Below are 25,481 nucleotides of genomic sequence, written 5' to 3'. Positions count from 1 at the left end.
CGAATGTATTCCAGGCATATATAACCATTAAGATCAATTTGAAGAGCTTAAGTACTCCTTTAGTACTATGCCAATGAGGCCCTTCTCAAACTAATGCAGTTTTTTATCCCTGAAAATGCTGACCACAAGCATTGATATTGAACCTTATCTGGAAGCTCTGTTAGACAACAGCATCAGTGTTTTGTTAATGTGTTAATTTCTTTGTTTTAATGTTAACCTAAGCATAAAGAAATGAAATTTGTTCTTAACACACCTCTCTTTTTTAAATAATTGATTTTATATTCCAGTCAGGATGAGTTTTAATGAGTGTGTAATGAGAGAAAACTGCTCTCTGTAGCTTTTATTCTCCTGCCCTTCACAGCTGTTACATTATCCGAGTCGGCACTCAAGTTTACCTCTTTTTACTCTCGCTGATAATTCGGACTCACTCTCTAGAGATCAGGTATACACGTATATGTCTCCCTTCCATTAGCCGACTTTCCAGTCAATACGCTTTTCTGGTCCGGAGGAAAAGATGACTTTCAGCTTATTTGGCTTGTAAATATATTCAAACAAATTTACATGACGGAGTGAGTGCAGGGTCGAAACCACCAACCCAAATTTGATTCACCATAGTGCTGTGAGGCTGAAACCAGAGCCTGCTCTCCCGTCTCCCTCCGGACTGCCATCTGATCACATCGAACTGGATGATGTGGTCAGAACGCCCGTCGCAGCACTTTATAGGGGCTCTGTGATGTGTCGTGGATGTCTGAAAGGTCAAGGCTTAGTTTGGGAGTCAAGGTCATGTAAATTCACCACAAGTGTCATGTTCGGCTTTGAGCGGTGTGATTCACATGAAAAAAAAACAAGTCCTTTAAGAGAAATGGAACTGTGCATTGTTGGATCTTGATGGCCTATTTTGTATTTAAAGTTTACCAAAAAATATACATTATAGCGGTTTTAAACACATTAAAGATAAAGTTTTAGATACAGCATTCACATCCCACACATTTGGGTGTATTCAAACCCTTTGTGTCGCAAACGTTCACAAGTGATGCAAATCAAAAAGGGCCTTAAAGGGATAAAAATGAGATCATCATTTATTCACCATATTGTCATTTGTAACCCGTGTGACTTTTTCTGTAGAACACAAAAGAAGATATTTTGAAGAAAGTTGGAAACCTAACAGCGCCGGTACCCATTCGCTTCTATTGTATGAACACAAAACCAATGCAAGTCAATGGGTGCCGGTTAACAACATTCTTCAAAATATCTTCTTTTGTGTTCTACGATGGAAGGAAGTCATACGTGTTTGAAACGACAGAAAGGTAAATGATGACAGAATTTTAATTTTTGGTGAACTATCACTTTCATTTTTTATTTTCTGGGTTTTTAGATCTATATACATGACACTTTCTGTGAATACAGTTTAGATTTGGTACTCTTTCTCGGTTCCTTCTGACTGTTTTAGAAGCACTTAATAAATCCACAATTCCTCATAATCCCAATTACAAAGACAAGAGGTGCCGCATTGGTGCACTCCACTGTACTTCACTAATGTAACCACTTATCACCAAAACCAAACGGCTGTTTCACTTTTTCCACGAGGGCTTCTTTATTATGAAGTTTTCTGTTTGCTTTCTTTTTCACGACAGATAAGCAGACGGTAACCTTGCCCCAGGGTTCTAAGATTAGATGAATAATCAAATAGTCACCTTAACACAAAGCTCAGTCTCCACAGAAGGAGGACAAGACAGGGATAAGAAACAAGAATGAGAAAGTTTCCCAATGCGGCACCAGAGCCGGCTTGGATGATGAATGGATTGTAGACTAGTATTACTTTCTCTGCTCATGCAGTATCAGAAATGAGGTCACGTGATATCATTCAGTTAGCTCTGCGGTAATACAAAGGGGGGCGTCTGTCATATTAAATACTTTGAGTACAAAACTGGGAGATATGGGGGAGGCAGGAGAGAGAGGAAAATAGAGTGAGAAAGGGTCCATTTAATAGTGGCCTGTTATGATTAGGAGATCTTTAAATTCTAAGAACATAATGCTGTTGGGACCACAAATGAAATTTTAAGCAATAATTCACCCAAAATGAAATTCTGTCTCACCCTAAATCTCGGTCTCATGTAACTAAAGCCTACTGCGCATAAAACAGTCATTCCTGGTCAAACAGACGCACCCAGGATGAACATGTTTGCAGAATTATCCAGGAAGATGATGTTGCAATGGGAGTACGCTGGAAGCGGAAGCACAAATGTAGAGCTCTTATAGATCGAGCTCATTATTGTTCTTTTCATTCTGTCTATTTATCTCATTTGTTGTTTTTCCTAGAAACGTCACAAAGCAGACAATGTCGTCAACAAGAAAAAGACGCAAGGTAAGACATCTTCCACAACTTCATGCTGTTACCTCACAGATTTTTTTGGGTGGTCACCCATGATCTCATTCTTTCTCTCGCAGTATTACGGAACGGAGCTTGGGAGATTGTACACTGGGAGAAGGTACTACAGCAGATGGCATTACTTTACCTACTGACTCACAGTCAGCAGCGACTTGCAACATGAGAACAAGTATTCTTAGAAATAGAGAGAGACGAGTCTGCGAATAAGGATGCTGTCCGGCGTAAATCAGAGCAGGTTTGATTTAGGAAAACAGATGCAGGCCTTTGATGTTTTCTGACATAGAGTTCAGGTCATAATGAAGAAATAGAATCCTGCCAGGCCACCGCTTGCATGCGGTCGCCATAGAGATTCTGATACAGTTAGAGAAATGCCAGTTTTTCAATGTGTTTGAGTTAATAACCATGAAAGAAAAATCCAGTCTGTAATTATGAGGTGAAAGAGAAAGAAAATGGCTAGAGATATAATCACCAGATGACTGGACGCTCATTATCGTTTGCTACATTAACACACAGCTGTGAGAGTGTGTTAACCTGTGGCCTGAATGCCTCACAAAACAGAATGTGATGTCATGGCAATGACTCACTAATATGCTTTCTCTAGAATTGTATCATTTTTGCAAAGATGCTGTTCTGCTAAGGGCTAGAATGAACATATGAATGAATCCTCTTTAAATCTGAGCATCAGTATATTTGTGATATTTATTATGTTTCCTCCTTTTGCTCCTAATTGATTCACGCTAGAAAAGTCTATTATCATGCTGAGATGAAGTTTTGTACAAATACAGTATGCCAAGTATTAAATTGTATTTTTATAGGGCTTTTTACAAATAGCTTCAAAGCAGCTGTACAATTTATACACATATTCATTGTGTGTTCAATAGGAATGATATATAATTGTTTTCAATGAAACAATAGGATTTTGTTACTGTTATTGATAATTAAGAATGTATTTAAATGAGAAGAAATCGAAATGGGAGCATTTAATAGTGGTTTCAGACTTGTGGACCCCACTAAATATAAGTGCATATCAGCTTATGCAGATCATAAAGTCTCGATCCATATGGATTCAGAATAATTCCTCCAATCATGACAAATGTGATTATTGAATTTCGATTCTGGTTTATTTTTGAATTTCACAAAGAACAACATAGATCAAATTTCGATGCAAGTTTCAAAGGGTTGTGTACAGACCAAAATATATAATAGAATAATAAATGTGAGGTGCATTAAATATGAATGAAGGTCCTCCAGTAATAAATTATTTCTCTGATTTTACCGAGGGCTCCTCTCATGTAGTTGCTATTTTGGTATGAAGTCTTGGAATTTATAATTAGTTTGTGTTTTACAGGTTGTGGTTGGAGATATAGTTAAAGTAAATGGCAAAGATTATGTACCAGCAGATTCTATACTCCTCTCGTCCAGGTAGACGAGTCCATTCCACCTATGGGGTCCCTGTCTGTTCTTATGCTCCTCTCTCACACTCAATACCCAAAGGAAGTGATAATTCACAGGCTAAAAATAAAATGAATGACATTGAAGTAGAGTGGAGTAAGTCTATAGGAAATGGGTGGATTTAGTAGCATATCCTACATGGCCTAAATATGTGAGGACATGTGTTTTGCATGATTGGTTCCATAGCCTAAAAGTCGGAATTAGCACTTCCTTTTGAGGATTTTTGTTCTGATAAAAGCTGATGAGATAAATATGTGGTCCTTTTCACTGTCAAAATCCATTTGGTACACCACAATTTGACCAAAGTTTGAGTTAAGGATATCAACCGTGGATGCCACTGTGATTTTGCATCATTGATTGATTATATTCCCCAATTTTTTCCTCGTTTTATTGATTTATTTGGTTTACAGTTTGGCTCAGATGGATTTTGAGCAGTGAATGAGGGGTGTGGCACTGTGTTTTTTCCCTTGTAAAGATTAAAGTGTGTGTTTGTGTCTCTCCTCCCTGTTTTGGTCTGTGTGCTCTCCCTCTTCTGTCCATTTCATCTTCCTTCATTACTTTACTCTCCCTCCACCCGTCGCTTGTCTCCCACCTCACATGATCAACAACCTTCTCCTGACTTCACTCTACTCATTCCCGTCGCGCCGGGGCTGCTGGGTAAATTAAGGTGTCGGTAGGGGAGGTAGTTCGAGCAGCCAATGGAGATCACCTCCCGGCTGACCTCATCATTCTGTCCTCCAGGTCAGGAAAGCCTCCAGTATGCATGTGGGAAGGGGGCACTGTACAGGCGGAAAAACAGAATACATTGTTATTTCAGTTTTTCCTTTTTTGACCTGCCGATTTGTTTGTCTGCTATTTACATCATAGCTATATATTTTTTAGTTTTGACGCTGTGCTCTCACTGATATTTCTAGATGTTAGGGCTTAAACTATATCTCAATACTTCTTATTTAGTATTTGGTAGACATATTGGTATTTGTTTACAGTGTTTCTTTTAAATATCCAAATACTTCATGAAATATTGTAACCAAGTAGATTAAATATTTTTCTACGTTTTAAACATAACAAATGTTATTCCATATGCACCGATATACAGTGTTCATTTACAATAATTGCAAATATTTTGATGAATCAATATATCGACCAGCCATGAGAAAATGGGTTAACTAGCCTGAACTGAAAATACAGATGAACGGCTTTCAGTAACTTTTACATCGGAGTTGTGTTCTACTGAAGGTTCTTCAGTGTGCACACAGAAAAACAAAACGTTTCTTTAACGCTGATGGAGAGAAAGGCCCATTCAATACTGTAAATGTCACAGCTGTTGTCACAATGCATGGCTTCAGCAGGAGCTGCATGCTGTCCTATCGCCAAATTATTACAATGCACAGTATTGTGATTAACCTTTGTTGTAATCGTCTTACTCTTAGAGAATCTAAGATATTGCGAGAGGATTACGTTTTACGTTTTTCAATGCTTTGTATCAACCAAAGTCGAGGCATTTGTGTAATATGGACTCCACGCAGAGCACACTCTGCTGGTAACGTCATTGCACTTATGTTTGGGCTGAATATTTCATTTTTGGAGAACTGTGGAACAGCTTTGGCCCTGTGTGCTCGGTATCTTGTTTCTACTCTTCTCAGTATTAACTCTGACTCATCATTTGTCTGGTGTGCTCCATCTTTCCTTAGTTTCATGCTGGGTGGGTGTCACTAAAAATTGAAACGGCAAAATGCACGGCCATAAACAAAGATGTTGGTTGGCTGCATGTAAAATGATGAATTTAAGAAAGTGCCATTAGAGCTGAAATGCTTGATGCTGTTTTGGAAAATTTGCTGTGCACAACAACGCATCTTTTGTTCAGTGGCTTTCATTTTGCTGTTTGGCTTTGTCTTATTCTAAATTATGTTTGTTAATTTCTAAGAAATCTTGGAGTAGTTAAAATGTTTGTCGTCTCCAAACTGTAACTTGTGACTGTGACTTTCTTTCTATTAGCCAATATCTACTGTGACTTGTTTTAACACACTCAAATCCGGTTTAGCACTACATTATTTTTACGCTTGCATGTCTTTTGCACTTTGTCCCATTATGGAAGTAAAATGGGTTGCACACTCCATGTCGACCTAAGATGCAGATGTTAGTTTTTGTAGCTTTGTCCATCTGCTTTTTTTGTTAGTTTAACAACGTTTAGACCAACCCCCTTCTATACTTTTGTTGTAAATTAAAATGGATCCATTCTCATAATTGTGCTCTTAACCTCAGTGAACCTCAAGGAATGTGCTACATAGAAACCTCAAATCTGGATGGAGAGACGAATCTCAAGATCAGACAGGTAAGGTTTTACATTCATTCTTATCATACCTGCGGTTCTTCGGATGTGATTGATACTGATACGGTTTGAATTGAATCATCTCATTACTTTTGTGTAATGCAATGTTTTTCATACTCAGGGTCTGCAGATCACCGCTGACATTAAAGATATTGACAGTCTGATGCGTCTGTCTGGGCGGATGGAATGTGAGAGTCCCAACAGACACCTGTATGAGTTTGTGGGAAATATTCGCCTGGATGGACACAGGTGAGAGAGCCAGTAAAAGACAGATTAATCTTGATGGTGAAATTTTGCTTGAGGAAAGAAGTTGAAACTGTGACAGAGAAGTCTGACAGATTTAACTATACTTTTTTAGCCTGGTATATCGAGGAGTGTAATATGGGGTGAAAACCGTATCAAAACCTCCCACAAATACACGTAAAAGATTCACGCACTGAAATTCACATATGGTCACGAGAGATCAACACATATATACGGCAATTCACGCGCGCTCTATTTACAAATGCACTAATCCAAATGCATACAATAGGTAAAATTCACAATATACTTATCTGTGCTGTAACTGTGATTTAATGCACAAAAATCACATGTGCTTTGCATTCGGACTTAGGAACGTGTGAGGAAAACGCCATTGCACCTGTGGAATAGTTTTTCCAAAAATGCTAATTCTTTCATTTGTTATTCTTATCATGTTTGTTTGTTTTTTACTTAGCACTGTACCACTGGGTCCAGATCAGATTTTGTTGAGAGGAGCTCAGCTCAGGAACACACAGTGGATTCATGGTATTGTGGTTTATACAGGCCACGATACCAAACTGATGCAGGTGAGATGTGTTTTTCTACCGAACCCTACAGTCGAACCGAGAATTCAGCATCAGGACATGTGCAGATTACCTCTTACATTAAATCTACAAGGCCCTTATTTTAGTTTTGTCTTCTAATCCAGTTCGTTCTAATTGTATTCTCCATGTTGGAGACAAGTATAGCATCTACATGTTGAAAATGGGTATAAAACAAAAAGTTGTTGAAGCCATGATGTCAATAAGCACATGCAAGTTTTACACTCTCTTCACATCCCACCACAACTTTATTGCCTGCAGTATGTGATCAAGTTTTTAATCAGATCTGTTTCCTTTAGAACTCCACCCGTCCTCCTCTAAAGCTGTCCAACGTGGAGCGCATCACAAACTTTCAGATCCTCTTTCTTTTCGGCTGTTTGTTGGCCATCTCGCTTGTGTGCTCCATCGGCCAGACCATCTGGAAATACCAGTACGGCAACGACGCCTGGTACATGGACCTCAACTGTAAGAACCAGACCCCTCTTCTTCCTGTCATGCTAGACGGCTTGCGCGTCTATGTGTGCTTATTCATTTTTTTATCACCTTTGTTAACGTCAGTAATTTTCGTCTTCCCTCAATGTAAACAAATATGCATTGCCCATGTGAATATTTGTCAATGAAAAGGGAAAGGAAAGCCTTTCGCTTTTAGTTCTAATACGCATAGACACGTGATTGTATAAATGGTTGAATATCACAGATGCTGCTGTAGTTTTGTTTTCGTTCGTTTTGTTATCAGCTTCCTTTCTAACATTCTGTTTGGTTTGTGTTTTTTGTTTCTATGTTGTTGTCATTTTCTTAACAGCTCCAGGTAACAACCATTTAAAACCCTTGACCATCTGTGAATGGCCCCTCCTTACTAACCCCTAACCGAAGCTCAGCTTTTGCTAAGCTACCGAAGCTACTTATAAGGTTTCCCTACTTTGAGAGGGTAATTGCGGAGGACCGCACACACACGTCGGGAGCCCAATGCTAGGTTTTTCCCCTTAAGCTCTACACTGTGTAGACCCTATTAATGCCTGATGTCAAAAACGTGCCTCCCCCTTCCTGTGTTTGGGTGACACGTTAAACACTTCGCAAGCTCCAGCTTCGGCCGCGTTAGTGCCCTTTCGCTCGTGTCTCCTAAATGAGGTACGACAGTAAGCCCCAGACGCACAGGCAGGCAGACTCGTGGGCGAGTTACCCGGAAGGCCCTTTCAGAGGAGGAATTTTTTGCTCTTATCTTAACATAGAAGCAAAAACGCCCGGAGGGCGAATCGTTTTTTTTTTCTAAATGCCCCCCTATTCCTCCACGTCCTCTTCCTTCTCGTTTTGCTGTGTTCGTTTTACCGGTGCTGACAGACGGGGTGGAAAAAACTGCTCTGGAGGAGATGAGCAAATCCATGTTAATAGGTTTGTTTAGATTGGTGAGATATTAAAAACTATCATTCATTTTATTTTTATGAACCGTAATTAAACCGATGAACAAATACTAAAAGCATTGCAGGTAATTGCAAAACGGCAAACAAATCCCACACACCAATGTGCGGTATGAAAGTTGAGAATCTATTAGATTTGTGCCGGGAGCCACTTGCAAAGTGATTAACGTGTCACCACCACCATTATTCTTATTTTAATAGGAGGGGCATGTTGGTTTCCGAATTTATCCCAGCTTGTTTTATGGCCTGCACGGTTCCCTGTTTGCTACATGAGTTCATGGAAAGATTGTTCTTAAATGCTGAGACGCAGAGGACAAACATGGATTGTAGATTCAATGTGCGATTGTTCACGTCCAGGAAATGCGGTTGACGTTGGGCTCCATGTAAGGGAACGGTGAGGTCATAAAGCAGGTATTCATCATGAGATTGATTATTCCATAAAGGTGGAAGACTCTGTCTGATTTGCTTTTATTCTTCCTCTGAGTGGAACCGTAGATGAGAGAGGTGACATTGATTTGTTGTTTACGTGGAATTGCTTGGGATAGTTCACCCAAAAATGTAAATTTCCCAAAAGAAGATATTTTGAACAATGTTGATGATCGAACAACAACGTACCCATTTCCCTTTATTGTATTGATACAAAAGCAATGCACGTGAATGGGTACTGAGGTTGTTCAGTTACACAATGTAACACATTTTTTTTAAAGTTGCAGTTCAGTTTCATTTTGAATGTTTCTTTATGAAGCTTAACATGCTGAATACGAAAATCACATAATTTTGTCACACATTTATATATTTTGGTATTATTCAACATACGCAGATATTACAAGCTATTGGCATGACACTGATCTCAAAACAACAGCTTAACATAACAGTTACATAAATGAGTCGTCCAAAACTTCAGAAGTGTACATTTGATCGTTTTTGTCCATTATGACTACTAATACTGTACCAAGTTATATACCAAGTTCAGGACGTAGTCACCCATCATCGCTTCATCCCACCTTTCCTGTGTTACAGAATTTTCTGACATTGGCGATTGGAAAATATTTTTAAGATATGTGAAAATTTGTACAGTTTTTGTTTATTTTCAAATAAGATCAAACATCTCTGCTACAGGAAAATAAATATTACCACAATAATTAGCACCACAGAATTGTACAAGAACTATAAAAATGACATGTGAAACAAAAAATTGTTACACTTTGTTATCAACATTTTTCAAAATATCTTCTTTTGTGTTCTGCAGGAGAAAGTAAGTGATTCTGGTTGACAATGACAAGAGGGTGAGAACATTTTTGGGTGAACTATCCATTTAAAACATTGCAATATCTGTAGTTTAATGGAGTAATTCCCCCAAACATGACAATTCTATCATTTTAAAAGTTATTTTCTTAGAAACAAAAAGGAATTACTTTTTGATTAAACTTGCATAGTTCTTACCGTCCAGTTAAACCTTTTTGTCATCACACGCTCTCAAACTAAACAGACAAAAACACCACTGAATGAGTCAATTCAACTTGAGTACTGTCGAATATTTACTCGCAAATGCAAAACCAGGCGTACAATGAGAGCAACGGATCTACACCTTCCTCTCATTAACCTGAGCATACGGCACACGTTATGCAGACAAAAAATTATGCATCATAAATAATTCATTTGACTTTGAACTCCCATGACATTTTACTCTGGCTTCTGTCCCAGCACGTATCCAAAGCCACACGTGGCTCTATGCAGATGTTTTGCTAAAATAATTGTATTATGTGAACTGAGCATTCACTCCACCTGCAACAACTGTCACCAGTTTTAAGGTCCTAACCGGTATAATAACAGGTAGCAGGTTTTAACATCATAAACGCTGACGTGTGCTGACACGGTGAAGCTACTTCCTGCCGCGACGTCTAATGTAGCTCATAGTGATACCCAGCCTATAATCTAAAGTATTTGTACAGTGTGTACGGCTATTCTCACAAAGGGTTGATTGTCATTTCCTTTCCTGTAAAATTTTACCTTACAGTAACAAAATGCCTGTTGATGTCTGTAGTATTACATGATATATTTGTTTTGGACACTAAAGTGTATTGAGCAGTCAAATCAATACATTTCTTCCAAATGCATTCAATACTTTTCTTTTTTATATTTCCAAATGTCACCTCTCTCAGTCTGGCTCCATATGATGAGCTTTGGACTGAATCTCCCTCCTTTACATTGAAACATCCAAACTGATCGTTTTCCTTCCCACCGCTAGCCAAATCTTCTTCCTCTCTCCATGAGCCAATAGCAGTCGTCTCTGTGACTGCCCAACCTCTTTAGTTCTGTGTTATGGTATAGTAAAAGACTGTCTCCTAACTGCTCAGAAAGAGCTTAATTGCATTATTGCATTCTGCGGACCCCCCAGGTAAAGCTTTTTGTTCATGCTTCAAGTCAACATGACACCCAAATCCAACCCAATTTACTTTCTTAATACATATTTCAGATTCATTGATGTGCGTGTTTGTAATCTTAAATCCAGAAGTTTCACTTGAACAGATTCTGCCTAAAGTCACACACAATACTGTTGGTTTGCTAGTAGTAATGTGAGTATTTTATTGCTGTTCAACATTAATGTGATAGTTTGCGTCTATTTTCCAAAGTTCCATGTCCTGTTTTACACGGACGCATGCCACGTGAAAGTGAATGGGTTGCGAAAGCAGTTTCATGTTGACCTAATGTCTATGTGTGAGCTACTTGTCTTGTGTCTGTGGTCTTGTTGTATTCTTACACTTTTCATTTCTCTGTGTGCTTTGTCTTTGTAAAAGATTTGGTGTGTAAAACTGGAAATCATGATCCTCCAACCCCAGTGCATTGTTGGAAAATGTGTTGCTTGGAATCTTGCACATGTTGCCAAGGCTGCTGCTATGAAATCAGAGACTTGACCTTGAAACTGAACAAATTTAAGAAGTCCCTAATTGGAGAACTCAATGTAAATTTTAAGGGGTCTATTCCCTCCGATGATGATGTTTGCACAACGTTCGCACACACACTTGTGGAACGTTGCGGAAACGTTGCAATTGGCCAAAAACAGCTTGTGGGATTATTGTCTTTCCATCAACCCCACCCTCAGACGATCCCATTATATTTTTCACAGCTTTGGAAAACTGTGTCGCCTTAGAAACTATCTCTCCTCTTCCTTCCCCCTCTCCTCTTTCCAGATGGCGGAGCGGCTAACTTCGGCCTGAACTTTCTCACCTTCATCATCCTCTTCAACAACCTGATTCCCATCAGTCTTCTGGTGACTCTGGAGGTCATAAAGTTCGTCCAAGCTTTCTTCATCAACTGGGTGAGTTGCATTCGCGCCTTCTGCCGTGATGAATCTGCTGTCTTTGAAATGCAGGCTGCCAAAACCTCCAGGGCCGCTCCTGGAAAACTTCACAGTCCGAAAGAAACTGGGGCTTTATTAAAATAACCCATTTGAAGATGATAAAATTGGACTTGGGGCAGGGAGCTTACAGCACACTTTTAGATGTAGAGGAGTTTTTAGATTTCCAAAGAATACCAAGACTTTTGAGCAGAGTTGACATTCTTGGTATCTTCATTTTTTTTAAGTGGTCATTTTTGGAGTTAAGATGGAGAAGAATAGTAATAAGAAAATAGGTTGTGATTTATTAATTCTGAATGGTGACCGTCTGATGTATTTTAGGACACTGACATGATGTATGAAGTCACCAATACACCAGCTCAGGCCAGGACGTCGAACCTGAATGAAGAACTGGGACAGGTATTACAAATCTTTAGCTACAGCAATGAACAAATTCATATTCTGTTTGTGAATAAAGGTTTATGTTGCCAAACAAAATTACAGATTTTAACGTTAAGCTCTATTGTGTTTTCCTTTCGTTCCTGATACCAGGTGAAGTACATCTTTTCGGACAAGACTGGCACCCTGACCTGCAACGTCATGCAGTTTAAGAAGTGCACCATTGCAGGCGTGGCCTATGGGTAAGGCTGTGCTTCCCACACACACAAACAGCATCGCTTTATAATGAGCAGAGTGTACATCTGGCTCTAGCTGTCTTATCCTCAGCTCTCCCGTTAGCAGCTGCCTCGCTGCCTCCCTGCACAGTCAGAGCCTTTCTATAAATAAAAGACAGAGACTTACAGATTTGCTCACTGAGACATCCTTTATTCACACACAGATAGGAGCGCTGCTTCTGAATTGCCTATTTTTCTAACTTGGGCCTTTTTATTGGCCTTGTGTTTTGAAAAACTAAACGCAACATTTTATGAGTTTTGCATTACACAAAGGTTAAGGTTTGTCTGGTTGGATTTGATCACGTTGTCATATGCGCAGTGCATATGTGATTTTATCAGCATGCTCAGCGTGTGGCAAGATGGAATTGTGCTCTTCCGTACGGGTTCTTATCTCTTTCTCTTCAGATAGTCTTAACAGCACGTTAATGCTGACGTTTATGGTAGGCAGTTTTCAAAAGACGGGCTGAATTGCACAGACGAGGTCACGCCAGGGTCACGAATCCGTGCTTATTGGATGTCTCGTTGCAGGACTCGAGCACTCATCAAAGACATGCCACCCATTACGCAATTCAACAAAATATTCACTTTCATGCTTCATGCAAACCTATAGTAGGATCAGAGATGAATGTAAACCAGTGGTTCTTAAACTGCTACTGTAAACATTGTAATGACATGCTCAATGTGTCTTTAGTGCATTCTTGGATAGAAAGAGACAAATTTATACAAATTTAATAATGATCACAAATTAGTTTGTGAATGATACAGTGTTGATCTGTTAGCCAGACTGAGTCATATGACTGTTACCTCCGGGGTAAGCATCTTTCCTGCCACCCTGTAGCACTTATAAAGTAGAGATTACTTATGTGACATCTAAAGCATTGCTTTTTCCATAGTGGAGGGATATCCCACTGCTTAACATTTGTTGCATTCGGCGCACTACCTGTTTAAATCGGAGTGTTTTCAAGACTTTCAGGCTGGAGAACTGGGCTGTCTCATGAATATGGATGCTTTCTTTTATCTTCTTCGAATGAACTTGTTCTCGTCTGATGCTGCATTCCTCCTCTACAGCCCACACTTATATGTGCAAGTAGGACATATTATACTAGAGGGTTGGATGCAAAATAGTGTTTGGGTGTTTGACTTTGATTTGACTTAGAAAACAATAACATGCTATGAGTCTTCGTCTACATTGTATGCTATCTCTTAAGAGAAGTTTGAAATCCTCACGAGGGGGTGATCAACTCCCTGTGTCTCGGTTCTCCCTTCACTTGTGTTACCATGCCCAGCTAATGAAGTAGAACAGTAATGAATGAGGAAAATCCCTTCGGGCTAAGATGTTAATTAATTTGATGAGATGTGGCTCGGGTGCTCTCTCATACAGACATGATGACAAGTTTCAGAGCTTTTTAATATTCATTCTTGGCCTTCGGCACTGATAAATTGGACATACCTGGTCGTGGAAATTTCTGGATAGTTTTTGGCAGATTTGTTGTTGTGAAGCCATGTCTTTCTGTTCGCTAAATGCTCAACTTTTTCTTAGATTGTTTATGGACAGATTAAATGTGGAATGTGGAAGATTAAAGAGTATCTATTGACAGAAATGCAATATAAGACACATGACCATGTCTTCAGAGGTGTATGAAGACCTTGCATAAGAAAGAGTTATGTTTTTATTACCTTAGAATGAGCTATTTCTAGCTATATACACCGCGGGTCCCCTTGTATGGAATTCCCCTTGATGTTTCTACAGTAGCGCTAAATGGATAAACTGCTGTATAGGATGTTTTTTTATATATAATCTCCTTCGGCAAAGGGAGGGCTGGAGTGAGCCATTGGTTGAAATTCGCAATCTCACCACTAGATGTCGCTAAATTTCATACACTGAACCTTGAAAGTGTATTTGGCCTGTGTCTTCTTTGGAATATTATTCAGTCAACGGTTTATTTTCCGGTTATTGAAGGATTTATCATTGGATGAATGCTGAGAGTTTAGTTTTAGTTTACTGTTTTTAGACAGTGAGTTTTGGTTGTAGATCTAGGTTCTAGGATTTTTAGATTTCGTCTGGGTCCACTCCTAGAAAGTTTGGTCTGGTTCGAAACCTAATGGGGTCTTGTCTTACGGTGTCTGGTATTGGTCCACTGGCTCAATGTGTTGAGATTGTCTAGTTTTGATTACAACTGATTTGAACGTCCAGTCTTGCCATCCCGGATCACATTATCTTTTTTGAACAAATATATGTGAGAGTACTTTGAAGTGTGTGGATTAAACCAGCAAATCTCTCATGTACACCAACTTTGATTCTCTCTGCCTTTGTTGTTCATTTCTAAGCTCTATTGTTCACTAACAACCCAACTGGTGTAATTTGACTGGCCTTTGTTGTTTTTAAAGCGTTTGTGCCTGTCTTGGGAAATCTGTTTTGTTTGGATGGCGAAGAGGAAGTCAAGTCGAATACCTGCAGGACTTGTGTTGGCCTATATTAGTATAAATGCACTTCACCCTGCTGAAGAGCAGTTATTTTCTGTTTCGGTGTATTAAAGTTATCTTCCCCTGCGGCTAATAGTAGATACAGTGTGTGTATGGGCAGTAAACCTGCTTTTTGTTACTGAATGTGTGCCATATTCATGTATCATGGTATAGATGGTTTCAAAGCAACAACGTAAACAAACATTACTGCGCTTGTGCGCTTTTGTGGCCCGAACATAACTTCCACTACACATCCGCAAAGAATCCTTAGTGATTATTTCTGATGACAAGCAAAAAAACGAGAACCGTTATTTGGCTTAACTTGCCTTTCCAATGTTTTGAATTAAGACTGCGATCCCAAGTTCACCTGCTAGATGTTAATGTTCCATACGGTTTCTTCAAATACGACAGTTACATGACTTATTTAACAAATTGTTTATTTAATACAAATAATAATATAAATTAATATTAATATAATATCAATTTAAATTATAAATACTTATATTATTAGACACTAGCCAGACTAATAAACAAACACAGACCGGAAGTGGACTTCGGGCCAGGTGCTTGCGTCCGATGAAGTCGTCTACAGTATATACATGTACAGCAAATATACTTCAAAGAATACGTTGTATTGCCATGTTATGTTTTTTTTTACTTTGTACTATGGTAATATGTTGGATTTTTTGTACACATGACACTGTGTCATTGAGAATTGTCATCTCCAGTACACACCTGTACCTCACATCAATGTATCAGATCTGTCACTTTGTTTCATTTTTTAACATTGTTGGATAATTTTCATGAATATACAGCAGGTATCATATGCATTGAAAATATTAAGAGTGCTGATCTGGGAGCGCATTTACTTTTCATCGCATTCATGTTTATTGACTGGATGGTTCTTTCTCTTAGATCAGCAGCACCTTGATGAGCTTTTTAGCAAGCTTTCTTTTCTAAAATTGACACTCACCCATGTTCGCTCAACTTGTTTGCCTCTTAAACAAATAAGTCTTTACTTATTTCCAATAGCCTATTATTTAATTTACGATTCAAGTTTATCTTATATTAACACGAAAACAGGTCAATTTGGATCCAAGAATTGCTTCCCACTGTATTTGAAGCGTTTTTCATCTTGTAATGGCAGACATGCAGAGTACACATGGTCCCTTCTGTTCTGGTCTGTTTTGTAACTCTCTTCACTTCACCCTACAGTCATGCAGCTGAAGTTGAGGATGGTAGTTTTGCAGAGGAGGACTGGTAAGGACCAACGCTGTTGGATGTTTTTGCTTCGTTTTTTGCATCTGTGACGTGTTATTGCCGTGACGCCTTGTGAGAAATGTGTTTCAAACCCTTTGCTTGTGATGGGATTGTGTTTAGTGGCAACATAGTGTCGTCCAAATCTGGTATGATGACTGAGATGGATGTTAAATGTAAATTTAAAATGAGCTGTTTATGGGATCAGAATCGTCTTTTATATTGTTTTTATGTAGTTTCACTTTTTATTCTTGGTTGTATTTGTGTGTGTTTTCTGTAAGGACCCAAGACCCTTTACCTTTGTCAGATAAGGAGAATTTTATTATAAACAGCATTTGTCGAAAATATTAAAATGATCAATAATAATGAAATAATATTTGCCTGAGATTGTCCGATTTGCTTTGTCTGGACTTTTTCATAATATAACTTATTAACTAATGCATGCAGTCGCTCTCTTTGTCTGGGTTGTGAGCGTTGAGACAGCACGGCATGCATGTTACTTCTTTTGAGCGGTAGAGGCACGTGCAGGGAACAATGGAAGTGTGTTTGTGTGTGCGTTTCTCCAGGGAGTTGTGTAAGCAACACTCTGACATGTGCCTTCTGCACCTCTGCTGTTTATTTTGTTTATCACTCTTAAAAACATACACAAGGTCTCCCTGCCTCCCAGTGGAGCTGTAACAGGATATTCTGTTTTGACCAATGTGAAATGAGATGGAGAGAAAGAATGTGTTTACGTATATAACGTGTGAACTGTTAGTTAAAATAAATATTACACTATTATAATTCAACACTGCAGTAGATTGCAGGAGGGATGAATGGACAAAATCGAGCCATCAAGGTCCAATAACTACAGCACTGCTGTCTGTTTCCATGGAGACGGTTGCCCCGCTGGGCTTTGGATCACCAATAAAAGAGGCTATGCTTGGAAAGGGATTCTAGTGTATTGCATAGTGTGCAGTGTGTACTAAATAATGTTTTGCATGTGTTATGTGAAATGCTGAATGTTATAACAAGATATAATTTAAACAGTAACATGTGACATGAACATCCAGCATAGAATTAGCTTGTTGCATTCATGATTCATTCAGTGGTCCGGTTATCGTCTTGGAAAATTAAAACATTTATCATTTTTCTTTCTATATGTATATGGATCTGTGCCTTATAGTACAGTGTAATGTGAGATGCGTCATTGTGTTTCTACACTAATGTCCAGCATAGCATTTGCTCTGTCAGCACGACGGAAATGATCAGTTTCGTGTTGCTTGATATGTTTCTTGTTGTCTTTCAAGGCCTTTTTATTTTCTGCTTATACCACATCCAGACTAATAAAATCTTCGCCCAATGCATTTTAATGTGTTGGATCACAGTAGGTTTGTGTGTGAGCGAGACGAGCATGTCTGCATGTATCCCTGTTCGAGTTGCTGAGAGACAGGAAATTAGATTTTGTTGGTGCCGGTGCTGCTTCGTAATGTTCTTCTTTTAGTGTGATGGATTTGATTTACATGATCCTCCAGCCTGAGATTTTGTCCTCACTGTATCTACAGTACTGCTATTTTTTTGCCAAACTCCCAATGCCCTCACCCGCCCTACCTGTTACTTTAAAAGTCATATTTTGTTGTCAAAAATAATAGCTACAGATTTCTTATGTTGCCACAATATTGACAGGTGCTGTAATGACTATAGTATAGATTTGCTTCTAACAGCGTTTTATTTGTTGTAGTTTTGAGATTGATCCTTAAAGCCATTATGTCTATATATAGTCATATTTATTGCTTTTACTAAGATATAGAACTGGGTGTAAATTCAGTCTACTGCATTGCACCTCTATCGGCGAAAGTGTCAATGGCTGCACACATGGTGTTTGTATCTACTCTGCTATCGTTGTGCTTCATGAATGACAAGTATTCTTTATTACCATGTTGAAATGGGATTAGGGTTGAAAGGTCATGATGTGATGGAATTATTATTAATGTTATGCTAATAGCTTACCCTGGCGCAGTGGCTCTTTTGCATAATTATATTGATGATAGGTTTTAAATGATTCCTTATAAAAGTGCTTCTTTTAGAGTTTCACCCATTTAAAACCAATATTCATGTTATTTTTGTTTAGGAATATATATATTTAAAGATTTTTAGATTTTTTTTTAGAAATAGATTTTTTAAAAGCTGCATTTGGCATTTACATTTTATGAATAAACCAGGATCATACATGTCTGCTATGATCTTGAAGTGAATCAAAGTGAAGCACATGACACAAGCACAAGTGCATAACGTCGGAGCGAATGGCCAGGGTCGTATTTTTAAAGGAAATATAGAGAGTACAATTGAATACTCTTTAACTCTATATACAGATAACTTTTTTAAATGTTCAAAAATCATGTGTTTTATTGTGCATTCCGATTAATATCAAACTGCAGCTTGGATGTTTTGATTAAGTAATAATAACTACAAATATACAGTTAACTTGTAACTAAAACAATAAAAACATGTTTTTAAGGATTTTTTAATACTGAGTTATTTGTTTTTGCAAACAAATTTTGAAAGCAAAAATAAATGAAAAAATTGTTTTATTCAGATTCTTATAATGAAGTGGGTAGGCACAGTGTTACTGTACTTAAATCAATTCACATGCGGATTACTAATATAAAGATTGCTTGCTGTCAAATAACTATGATTCATTTGCACGACATTTAAACTCTCTTATGATATTCTCTATTATTTTGGATGCATTTATGCATTCGAGGGTTTGCATAATCTATCGGCTTCCTAGAACCGACATTTTACACTTCATAAACCCAGTCACAAACCCATTGGTTTGTTTGTGTTTCTCCAGCATAAACGAACAAACATTCAAAGTCAAATAATTGTTTTATTAGTCAATTGTTTAATTTTTATTATGAAAACATTTTTTTTTATTAAATGGAATTTCCTAACAGGAAGAAGAACATGGCTTCTTTATTACAGTGTTACTGTATACATGAAAGCGATTTTGATCTGTCTTTCTCTCTGTCTGTCTCTGTATGCAGTCACAGCTCTCAATCCACAGAGGAAACTGGATTTAATGACCCCAGTTTATTGGAAAATCTCCAAAGCAATCATGTAAGTACTGTAATGGCCTCACAGCTGCTCAGTCATGCCCAGCCAGCCAGAAATGTACACACAGGCCCTGATATCCACATACTCACACCTCCTGTTTCTCCTCAGGGCTGGGGTACTGCTCACATCACATCTATATGCTGCACACCTGGCCTATTTATGAAATGTGCTCGGAATAGTTAACAAAGCTACATTAGGCCTTCTGTCAGGGTTTTTCTGTAAAAAAATCTGATAACCTAACAAACCCACAATTTATATGCTGTCAGTCTTTCACATTGCTCCTGAGGTTTGATTAGTCGAAGTTCAACAGACACTGGACTGGAATGGGCACAATACATCTAGAAATGCTGATTAAATGAAGATTTGGAATGGTCTCTTAATTTTTCCATGGCTGTATATATAATAAAACCTTTAAGATATTTAGTTGTGCATATATAATGCAAATCTCAATTAGATTTAACACCCACTATGAAAAAGAAATCGTACTTGTTGTTTATTTACAGTGCAACTATAATACAGTATATTTTAAGATACATTAAGATGTCTGCTTGTTAGGGAGCATGCATCCTAAGAGTGTTAAAGTTAATATAAATAAACATTAACAACTGTGTTGCTGTTCAACACGGTCTCATCATGATACATGTTTATTTGAACCTTGTTTTGCTTCACACACATTTTATTGAGTCGGATACATGATACATCCAATGTGAACGTCACAATCTTTAAGCCTGTCAAAACCAATGAATTCTTGGACGTCAATCACCAAGCCTTGACAGGGGTTTAACAGGGAACCATCAGCAGGGGCTTACGTGTCCCATCATTTTGAATGCAGGGTCACCTGGGCGACTGACGTTAGAGAGGTCCTCACGGCCACCTGAGCTTCTCTCGCTTTTGTGCGCATCCTTTCAAACGGCTTTTGATTCCTCCTCTCCAGAATCTTTTGTTCTCTCGCAAGAGAGCTTCATCAAAGAGAGACACAGGGACCTAGAAACTCAGGAAGACCGCAATCATCCTCAAAAGGCTTAGAACAATGCTGACTGAATTCATAAATGAACAATATCATGAACCTGTTATGTTGCTCTGGTTTTGTTTCAGTAGATTTTTGGAAAGAAATGCCAGGCTCTTCTGCACTCATATTTGTGGGTTTTTTTTTCAGTACCTGCAATTACAATTGCTTTGTTTTTGAAAATTTTCCATTCTCTCTTGTTTCTCTATAGCCCACCGCTCCTGTCATTATGGAGTTTATGACCATGATGGCTATCTGTCACACAGCCGTGCCCGAACGCACGGATGGCAGCATCACCTACCAGGCTGCATCACCAGGTCGGCTTCAAACATTGACAATATTTGCATTTAGAAAATACTAGTGTTTCTATCCCTTCAGGCAACAAAGATTTTTATTACATTATTTTGCACTTTAGCTTCTATTCACATTCTAGGCCGTGAGATTAATTTAAACATTTTGGCTATTTAAAAATGGGGGAAAAAGTTATTCAATATGGCCTTCCCCAACTTCCTGTTTCAGTTGAAATAACATCATCGAGTCATTTCAGTGGGTCTTTAATTTCCTGTTTACATGTCTGATATGGCTTATAAATCACCAGCAGACATCACATCGAGCTTAGACCGAAGGCATCTGACATGTTGTCTCACAACAAAGATCATTTGTTTACGGAAGATAAAAGGAGAGAAACAGATGAGTTAATGCTGGTTAAATTTCTCGACCGGTTTATATTTGTCAACTCGTGGTCATGCATAAGTGATCTATTCAGCATTTGTCGGAACTTATTGCTGCCAAATTTATTGCGGCTCACCAAGAAAAGCTACATGATCCTTTTTAATTTTATAATTTTTAATTTAATTTTCCTTTCATTACTTATGCTTTTTTTTCCTCAGATGAAGGAGCTCTGGTGCGGGCGGCACAAGGCCTGGGCTTCGTGTTCTCGGGGAGAACTCCAGACTGTGTTATTGTGGATTCGGTGAGTAGAGACATCATGGGAATAGATGATGAGTTGCATTGGGAACATGACTCACCCTCTGTCATGCTGCATAATTCACTCACACGTTACACTCTGGAGGACTATTACAGGCAATTTGTACGGCGCAGTCCCACTTCAACAGATCCATTATTTCTTTATTATAACGTATGATTCAGAGGAAACCATTGCAGCCCTGCGGTTACTGCATTATGTACCTTGGGTCAATGAATACCTAACATTCTTTCGGTCTGAAATAAATCACTGTTTTACCAACTCTATTTTAACGAAAACACCATTTATTAAATGAAAACACTTTTGTGAATACCTATATATATCTTTACAGGTAAAATGTGTAAATCAGTTGTAAAAATGGGGAATGCATTCGAACAGGTTTTTTAAACTGTCCTCCAAGTTAGCTGTTCGTCAAACAAGCCGCAGTTCCCACCCTAAGCATAGTTCATCCAAATTATTTATTTTGCAGGGGTTTATGCTAATAATCACACACTGGAACAGTGCTGCAGGAAACAAATTATTTTCCGTAGCATCAGAACAGATTTTCTGTACGATCCCTCTTATAAAATAAAATCTGTACTTCCTGTACTGAATGTTTCAGATACATTTCTTGAGTAAGGACACACTGTAGAATTTTTCAGGGTGTGTCTTGCAGTTATGGATGTTTTTCTCGGCGCACAACGTCCCAAAAGAGCAACACTAGAGAACAAGTGATGAAGCGTTATAGTTGCAGACACACAAAGTCTCTCCCCTTATCTCGCTCTTTAAAAATGCAAAGACAAATGCGCAGATTTTTGAAGCACTAGAAGGGATGGTGAGAAATGCAGTCGATGTGCTTCTGATATCTGTGCCCGGCTCTTAATAGAAACTCACCGAGCAAAGATTAGAGAGAATTGAATTAGTGGCACAGAAAGCACTGCTGTTTTTTAAAGGCCTGGGAGCAAGAAGTCACACTTTGCAGCTGTAATTGGTTAATCTGATGGCAGCAGGAGGAACGGAGGGTGAATCTTGCTCTCCCCAGTTTATAACACTCTAATTTGGGCCTTTTAGTGCAAGACTTCACAACATCCACATCATAATTATACTCACTTGCTTCAAAAATCTGGTCTAGAAAAGCCTTGAATAGAATTTCAAAGATAACGATTTTGAAACACTTTGTTAACACTTCGCCCCTGCTCTTGCTGTTGGTTAATATGTGAAGCAGAAAACCTTTAGGAATTGATGTTCATGCAAATGTATTCTGATATTTAAATATATTTAATGTTTACTTGTGCCTGTGATGATTGACCTATAGAAAAAAACACAAATGGAGAATTCAAGGGCTTGTGAGCAATGATGACATTTTCTCTTAAAGGGATAGTTCACCCAAAAATGAAAAATTGTGTCATTATTTACTCACCCTCATATTGTTCCAGACCTGTATAAATATCTTTGTTCTGCTTAACACAAAAGAATCAAGATATTTGCAAGGATGTGACCGAAGTAAAACAGATCTCATCCCCCATTTACTGCCATAGTAGGAATAATAACTGCTATGTGAGTCAATTGGGGATGAGATCTATTTGGTTACTGACATTCTTCCAAATATCTTCCTTTATGTTCATCAGAACAAATACCAAGGTTTGAAGTAAATGACAGAATTTTCTTTTTTTGGGTGAATTATTCCTTTAAAATGCAGTTCAATATAATGTATTGCCCAATCATTTGCAAAGATTAAAGCAGAATAACTATGATGCAATATCTCTCTATTTCTTACAGTTCGGAGAAGAGGAGAAATATGAATTGCTGCACGTTTTGGAATTCACAAGGTAAATTGTTATAGCGCTAGCAAGATTTTCTCGTGTTCATTTCCATTCTTATCTTCATTTGTTCAGCTCTGACCATTCATTCTTTCTGCTAGAGATAAATAATAACCACAGTGATATTGTTGCAACACCACCTTCCCTCAAAGCAATGACGGTTTAACGTTGTACTGTGATGGTAAAGTTGATGGTGTTGTTTTCTGTCCATCCCCCAACAGTCCCAGAAAGAGGATGTCAGTCATCATGCGTACTCCATCAGGAAAGATCCGCCTTTATTGCAAAGGAGCCGTGAGTATCTGTCTGTCGCTATGGCAACAGAGAGCCGTCAGTCGCTCACTGCCAAAGCTGCGGCTCTCACTGAGAATTCGGTCGGCAACACGCACAGAGCCACACCCGCCAATGTCGGCTTTATTTATATATCTGTTTGATTTGTATTTTTAAACCAAGGACACACTGCCTAAGCGTTCCTTTTTATGTCACGTTTTTTTAAAGGTGTTGCTCTGTGCGTGTTTGATACACCAGTGCACAGAGGCTGTAGAAAGATGGGAAGGTAATGTTATCCTCCCCATCTAAAAAATCCCAAGCTATTGTGTAATGCATCAAAACTGGCTCCAATGTTACAATGTCATTATAAACGAATGTGTTCAAAGGGAAATAAAGAATTAGTCCGACACATGTTATCAATCTCTTCTTGCTGTGTCGCTGTTACGGAGCACATAACATGCTGAGCAGAAGAATAACGTCCCTTTTTGCGTCCCAGGACACGGTGATCTATGAGCGATTAGCTGACAGTTCCAGATACAAGGACATCACCCTGAAACACCTGGAACAGTTTGCAACAGAAGGTGAGACACAAACAAGTCTACTGTCTGCGATCCATTTGTTCGTAATCAGATGTTGGTCTGGTCCGCACCCACAAGCAAATCAAATCAGGGCAGGTAGATTAAGGGTTGCCAGATCCTCTCATAGGCGCAGTGTTTAACTTGATCAATGGGGGATGAATTTTCATGGGAGGCTGCATGAACTGTTATGTGCTTGAATGAACCGGCTTACTGCAGTGTGAATGTTAAGCAAACCAACTTCAAAAGCTCATGAATTTACTGCCCCCTGGTGGAAGCTTGGTAACGAAACAATATAAATAAATCTTCATGTATGAATAATTTGTGCTGAGAGGAAATGATGCACCTAGCATCCACCTACCATATGAAAAATATATTTTTTTGGCTCTTTTTGGGGGGTTATAAAAGGAATTTGAGGAAGGGGGGATATTTAAATTTAAATGTTGGAAGAGTAGCTAATGAATTCTGTTTCTGTTTAGGCCTACGCACCCTCTGTTTTGCTGTGGCGGATATATCTGAATCCACTTACCAGCAGTGGCTGGAAATTTACCATCGTGCTTCAACATCACTTCAAAACAGAGCCCTCAAGATGGAGGAGAGCTATGAACTTATTGAAAAGGTAAGATTTTATCCTCTGCTGTTGTAGGTGGAAGAGAACAGTAACTGTACTAACAAAGCATCCGAGAAGTTCATCCATGTTTGACTTAAAATCAAAACTCACCCTCATAAAGAGTGCTACACTTTTCATAAGATATTCGTTTCAATGTAAGAAGCAAGTGCAAAAAAGAACAACATGACTCCAGGGAAATCTGAAGGCAGGTTGTTCAGCAGTCCTTTCTTCTGTTTGTCTAGTTTGCCAGGTCCCAAAACAATTTTTTAGACAAACAGGCTGGGTATATTTTGCACCCCTGGCACCTGAAAAGTGTTAAAAGGCCCAACCCATGAGAAAATCACAGTGGTGGACCTGTGTAAAGCTGTGCAAAGTGTAAAACTGGAAATTTTGGTCAAACATGACCAACATCCATCATGAATCACCGGCTGAGGCAATCCCGCCAAAGTCTTAAAAATAATAGATCTAATCGATCATTTCACATAAAAAGCCTCTGGTTTGACAGGTGTAATAGCACCTTTGCACCAGCAGGTGGAAGATGTGTCACTTTATATTTACAATCTTGTACTTGGGTGTGACATATTTCCCTTCAAAGCTAAAACTACATTTATACAGAAGTACATAGAAAGAGCTTGAAAATGTCATCCAATATGTGAGTTTTAAATAATGATTAGATTATTAATCAAGTAAATCAAAAACATAAACATATAAGATACAAAACACTCAGTATTGAATATCAAAGATTGCACGCTTTTGATTGGTTGTCAAGATTGTAAAATTCCTTACACTGTTTATGTTTGAAACAAAATGTTGAAAATGTATGTTAGATTGTTTAGAATAAGTAGGTTGTTACTTTTTCTCTTTTGGCACTAATACTGTACTTTGATATTTACATTTCTGAACATTTATCGGTTTGAGAAGAGCTAATGCACAGGATCTGTGCCCACACAATTCCTCAGAAAGAAAGAATTCAGTATCCATAATT

At 38.4% G+C, this 25,481-nt stretch overlaps 1 protein-coding gene across 5 annotated transcripts in view; it reads left to right on the top strand.

The window, feature by feature from the left end:
• Positions 1 to 25,481, top strand: part of atp8a1 (ATPase phospholipid transporting 8A1) — a 99,505-nt gene that overhangs the window by 26,596 nt on the left and 47,428 nt on the right. For 3 of the 5 annotated variants that reach the window (XR_008909221.1, XM_056769172.1, XM_056769174.1), the window contains exons 5-22: positions 2,320 to 2,365; positions 2,449 to 2,489; positions 3,738 to 3,811; positions 6,104 to 6,173; positions 6,292 to 6,419; positions 6,886 to 6,997; positions 7,312 to 7,477; positions 11,619 to 11,746; positions 12,107 to 12,184; positions 12,317 to 12,405; positions 16,117 to 16,161; positions 19,185 to 19,257; positions 20,472 to 20,577; positions 21,151 to 21,233; positions 23,004 to 23,053; positions 23,266 to 23,335; positions 23,808 to 23,892; positions 24,366 to 24,505. Coding sequence is in view for 4 of the 5 variants with exons in the window: in XM_056769172.1 (XP_056625150.1) it covers positions 2,320 to 2,365; positions 2,449 to 2,489; positions 3,738 to 3,811; positions 6,104 to 6,173; positions 6,292 to 6,419; positions 6,886 to 6,997; positions 7,312 to 7,477; positions 11,619 to 11,746; positions 12,107 to 12,184; positions 12,317 to 12,405; positions 16,117 to 16,161; positions 19,185 to 19,257; positions 20,472 to 20,577; positions 21,151 to 21,233; positions 23,004 to 23,053; positions 23,266 to 23,335; positions 23,808 to 23,892; positions 24,366 to 24,505 (1,584 nt within the window). In the remaining variant the exon portion in view is untranslated. Of the gene's footprint in view, positions 1 to 2,319; positions 2,366 to 2,448; positions 2,490 to 3,737; positions 3,812 to 4,508; positions 4,583 to 6,103; positions 6,174 to 6,291; positions 6,420 to 6,885; positions 6,998 to 7,311; positions 7,478 to 11,618; positions 11,747 to 12,106; positions 12,185 to 12,316; positions 12,406 to 16,116; positions 16,162 to 19,184; positions 19,258 to 20,471; positions 20,578 to 21,150; positions 21,234 to 23,003; positions 23,054 to 23,265; positions 23,336 to 23,807; positions 23,893 to 24,365; positions 24,506 to 25,481 lie in introns of all 5 variants that reach the window. The other 2 variants (XM_056769173.1, XM_056769175.1) reach the window with 2 other exon arrangements.

This window comes from Triplophysa dalaica, chromosome 16, assembly GCF_015846415.1.
Source record: "Triplophysa dalaica isolate WHDGS20190420 chromosome 16, ASM1584641v1, whole genome shotgun sequence".
Classification (NCBI taxonomy): Eukaryota; Metazoa; Chordata; class Actinopteri; order Cypriniformes; family Nemacheilidae; genus Triplophysa; species Triplophysa dalaica.
This window is presented reverse-complemented; position numbering and strand designations above follow the sequence as displayed.